Source organism: Mus caroli, unplaced genomic scaffold (assembly GCF_978045245.1).
Source record: "Mus caroli unplaced genomic scaffold, Mus_caroli_1 scaffold_9, whole genome shotgun sequence".
In the NCBI taxonomy this organism is placed as follows: Eukaryota; Metazoa; Chordata; class Mammalia; order Rodentia; family Muridae; genus Mus; species Mus caroli.
Genome location: NW_028227264.1, coordinates 127862282 through 127867121, shown reverse-complemented (window position 1 = coordinate 127867121; position 4840 = coordinate 127862282). Strand labels below are relative to the sequence as shown.

General features: G+C 49.0%; 1 protein-coding gene across 1 annotated transcript; it reads left to right on the top strand.

The window, feature by feature from the left end:
- Nucleotides 1-856: 856 nt before the first annotated feature.
- On the top strand, nt 857-2186 carry Il23a (interleukin 23 subunit alpha). Its single transcript, XM_021175183.3, has 4 exons — nt 857-1018; nt 1229-1330; nt 1600-1746; nt 1849-2186. Exons 1-4 carry the CDS (start codon nt 857-859, stop codon nt 2026-2028), a joined length of 591 nt encoding a protein of 196 aa, XP_021030842.1. The 3' UTR covers nt 2029-2186.
- Nucleotides 2187-4840: the final 2654 nt, after the last annotated feature.

The following is a 4840-nucleotide window of genomic DNA, read 5'->3' as shown; positions in this document are numbered from 1 at the left end:
GCGGACTGCCAGTCCCCGACTCCCTGAAAAATCATTACCTAAATCCTGCAGAACTGATGGCAACTGTAGGCTAAGAGGGCTGAGAAATGAAGAGGTTCTTAGCCAGCATTCTCACCCGGGGAATGCCCTTACTTACTATTTCTTACTGCCCCTCTGAGGCTTCTCAGATCACAGAAGGTGATCTAAGAAGGTGGCTACTGTCACCTTCAAAACCAGGACCGCCTGGTGAAAAGAACATGGAAAGAAGGAAATGCCTTGGTCTTGCATGGAAGGCATGACACGGGAACCAGACTTCGAATCTGAGGTCACCATGGGATTTGGAGATGAATGAGTGCTGTTTTGGTTTTCCCTCGGGCAAGAGGAAGTGAGGAAATCTGACTGGGGTTGGGTAAGAATAAAGCCTTGAGAGGCAAAAAAAAAAAAAAAAAAACAATATCAGACAGATTACACAGGAAGGAACTGGAGATATTCATTTAAATGTCCATTACTTCCCTGCTCCTTCTGCAGTCTTCTGTGTTCCTGGAGAGCATGACACATGTGTCCCGACCTAGGCCTCTAGCCACAACAACCTCACCACTCATTTCCCCTGGAACTGAGGCGGCATACCTGGGCTCTCCAAAGAGGGAGATGATGTAGGGAGGGGAATCCCACCTGCACTGAGTCACCTGCTAGTGTGAAGGGCGGGCCTTACAGTGCAGGGACCTTAAAAAGAGACTGGGAGACAAAAGGAAGAAATCAGGAAGCCGCTTAGAAGTCGGACTACAGAGGGAGACTCAGAGCCAAAGGAGGTGGATAGAGGGTCCACAGGCCTGGTGCAGATCACAGAGCCAGCCAGATCTAAGAAGCAGGGAACAAGATGCTGGATTGCAGAGCAGTAATACTGCTATGGCTGTTGCCCTGGGTCACTCAGGGCCTGGCTGTGCCTAGGAGTAGCAGTCCTGACTGGGCTCAGTGCCAGCAGCTCTCTCGGAATCTCTGCACGCTAGCCTGGAACGCACATGCACCAGCGGGACATATGGTAAGTGTCAGCTCCTGGAACCGCGCAGAAAACTTTCCCAGTCCTCCAAGTGTGTAGGTTTAATGGAAGCTGTGGCCCTGGGTGGATCTGGAGGGTTGGAATGAGATAGGACAGAAGACCGGGGGGGCTTCTGGAAGAGTTGTGGGCCGGCGGTTGAGCAGAACGCGAAGCGGTCACCTCGCCTCACTGTTCCCACTCCCTCCATTACAGGATCTACTACGAGAAGAAGAGGATGAAGAGACTGAAAATAATGTGCCCCGTATCCAGTGTGGAGACGGTTGTGACCCACAAGGACTCAAGGACAACAGCCAGGTACCACTAAGCCGATGTTGATGTGTCTAGGAGAGGGAGGTGAGAGGAAGCTGAGCGTCCATGGCCATTTAGCTTTGCCTGAGATGACGAGGAGCCGCAGTTGGCTTGAAGCCAGCCTGAGCTGTGGGTGGTAAGTTTAAGGCCAAAGCCTAAGGTAGTGAAATGCTGTCTAAAGAAAGAAAAAGGAAAAACAGAGGAAGGAAGAAAGGCAGGCAGGCAGGCACTAGGAAAGAGGATCTATCTATCTTGATTGCTTTCTTCTTCCCCAGTTCTGCTTGCAAAGGATCCGCCAAGGTCTGGCTTTTTATAAGCACCTGCTTGACTCAGACATCTTCAAAGGGGAGCCTGCTCTACTCCCTGATAGCCCCGTGGAGCAACTTCACACCTCCCTACTAGGACTCAGCCAACTCCTCCAGGTATGAACGAGAGATCCGGAAGATAGGGCTAGCCAGTGTCTGGAAAAGAAGCTGGGAGTTTAGTATCTGGAGTCCTTTCTGACTGTGTCCTGTGTCTTTCAGCCAGAGGATCACCCCCGGGAGACCCAACAGATGCCCGGCCCGAGTTCTAGTCAGCAGTGGCAGCGCCCCCTTCTCCGTTCCAAGATCCTTCGAAGCCTCCAGGCCTTTTTGGCCATAGCTGCCCGGGTCTTTGCCCACGGAGCAGCAACTCTGACTGAGCCCTTAGTGCCAACAGCTTAAGGATGCCCAGGTTCCCATGGCTACCATGATAAGACTAATCTATCAGCCCAGACATCTACCAGCTAATTAACCCATTAGGACTTGTGCTGTTCTTGTTTTGTTTGTTTTGTGTGAAGGGCAAGGACACCATTATTAAAGAGAAAAGAAACAAACCCCAGAGCAGGCAGCTGGCTAGAGAAAGGAGCTGGAGAAGAAGAATAACGTTGAGCCCTTGGCCTTGGAAGCCGGCAAACAGCTGCGTGGCCAGAGGGGAAGGAGGCGGTGGCATCCAGAAACTGAGAAAACCCAGAGCATCAGAAAAAGTGAGCCCAGGCTTTGGCCAGTATCTGTAAGAAAAACAAGAAAAGGGGAACATTATACTTTCCTGGGTGGCTCAGGGAAAGGTGCAGATGCATAGTACTCCAGACAGCAGCTCTGTAACTGCCTGCTCCATCCCTCCGTTCTAACAGAATCTAGTCACTAAGAACTAACAGGACTACCAATACGAACTGACAAATGCTACCAATATGACCTGTGACAAAGCTGCATAGTTATTAAGTGGGAAGGGAACTTTTGATATTATTTATCCTTGTAACAGTATAGATGATGGTTATTTATTCTATTTATAAGGAATTATGTATTTTTTTTCAATAAAGATTTATTTATGTGGCTCTCTGGGTCTAAATTTCTAAGATTAGTCGGGAGAGAAAAGAGATGAGAAAACAGATGGGAAAAGTAGGGCCAAGTGATAACATGAACCCCTTCTACGCTGACATCTCAGATCAAAGGCCTCAGAGCATGCTGGGTTCTGAATGGACACACCTGTGTCGAGTTCACAGAATGATAATACGGTATCTCCACTGCCGAATATGCTCGGTCTTTTTAGACTTGTATGTATGATGTTCATGTATGTATATATATATATAGGTTCACTATGCAGTTTTGGCTGGCATTGAACTCAGCACAGATCTGCCCGCCTCTTGTCTCTTTAACGCTGGGGTTAGAGGTGTGTGACACCTCTCCCAGCTTTGTGCCAAGTTAACTTGAACCTAGTTTAGCAGATTGATTGGACTAACCTACCTTGTCAGCTTGCTCTGGAGAGCCTGTCTCAGCCTCCCAAGGGCTGGAATTATAGGTGGGGAACGAGACCCATCCATCATTTATGTAGGTATTGGAGCTCCAATCTCCACATTTCTCCAGTCTGCACAGTTGCCTGGCAAGGGCTTTACCCACACCAGCCTGTCGGGAATTTATGGCCTCAGTGCAGTATCACACCTGGCTTGAATTTTTGGTGTTTGTTTTTTGAATAGGGTATTTCTATGGAGTCTTGTAACTCCTTGACACATTGACCAGGATGATGCTCAATTCAGAGCAATCCTCTTACTTCAGGATCATAGGTGGGCCACCAAGCCTGGTAAAGTTTTGGTTTGACTTCTCAGACAGTCCAAACAGGCTTTGCACTTGTGGCTGGCCTCCTTCCTCAGCCTCCCAGGTGCTGGTATTATAGACATGAAGTCTAAGACAAGTAGGCTTTTTCTATCAGTATGGCTTCTTTGATGACTAAGCAGAGATTACAAGGGATTCAGGTCAGGTAGTGGGCAGTACACCTGTAGGCAACGTGTTTCCCCAATCCGTTGCTTTCTTCCCTGACTTCATGACCGTGAGTATATGTGTGTGTGAGTGTGTGTGTGTATCCATGTATGTATATCTAACCAAACACAGGAACCCAACTCACAACAGATACAAGTGAGAGTTCAGTTTTACCATAGGGTTGGGGATTGAACCCAAAGCCTCAGGTATACCAGACAAGTGCTCCATCACTGAGCTGCAGCCCTAGCTTAGGACTTCAGTTTTGAGCAGGTCAAGCATTACAGGAAGATGAAGGCAACTCACAAGGCCTGTGAGTCTCCCTTAAGGATCTCTGTAAACTCCTTCAGAAGGAAGATTGCTTAGTACTCAAGTTAAAACTTTAGTCTCAAAAGTAAAGAAGAATGAGGAGGAAGAAAAAAGGGGGGGGAGGAGGAGAAATTGTGGGAAGAGGAGGAGAGGTGGGAAAAGGAGGAGGAGGAGGAGGGAAAGTTGGAAAAGGAGGAGTGGGAAGAGAAGAAGAGGGAGGAGGAGAAGGAGGAGGAGGAGGAGGAGGGAAAGTTGGAAAAGGAGGAGTGGGAAGAGAAGAAGAGGGAGGAGGAGAAGGAGGAGGAGGAGGAGGAGGGAAAGTTGGAAAAGGAGGAGTGGGAAGAGAAGAGGGAGGAGGAGGAGAAGGAGGAGGAGGAGGAGGGAAAGTTGGAAAAGGAGGAGTGGGAAGAGAAGAGGGAGGAGGAGGAGAAGGAGGAGGAGGAGGAGGGAAAGTTGGAAAAGGAGGAGTGGGAAGAGAAGAGGGAGGAGGAGAAGGAGGAGGGAAAGTTGGAAAAGGAGGAGTGGGAAGAGAAGAGGGAGGAGGAGGAGGAGGAGGAGGAGGAGGAGGAGGAGGGAAAGTTGGAGGAGGAGAGGCAGGAGGATCTCTGAGTTCAAGGCCACCCTGGTCTACAATGTATCCAGGGTTACAAAGTGAAACCCAGTCCTAAAGGGAAAAGAGAGAAGGGTGGGGTGGGGGAGGGAGGAGTGGAAGATTAAAAAGGGAGGGGGAGGGCTGGTGAGATGGCTCAGTGGGTAAGAGCACCCGACTGCTCTTCCGAAGGTCCAGAGTTCAAATCCCAGCAACCACATGGTGGCTCACAACCATCCTTAACGAGATCTGGTGCCCTCTTCTGGAGTGTCTGAAGACAGCTACAGTGTACTTACATATAATAAATAAATAAATCTTAAAAAAAAAAAAAAAAGGGAGGGGGATTAA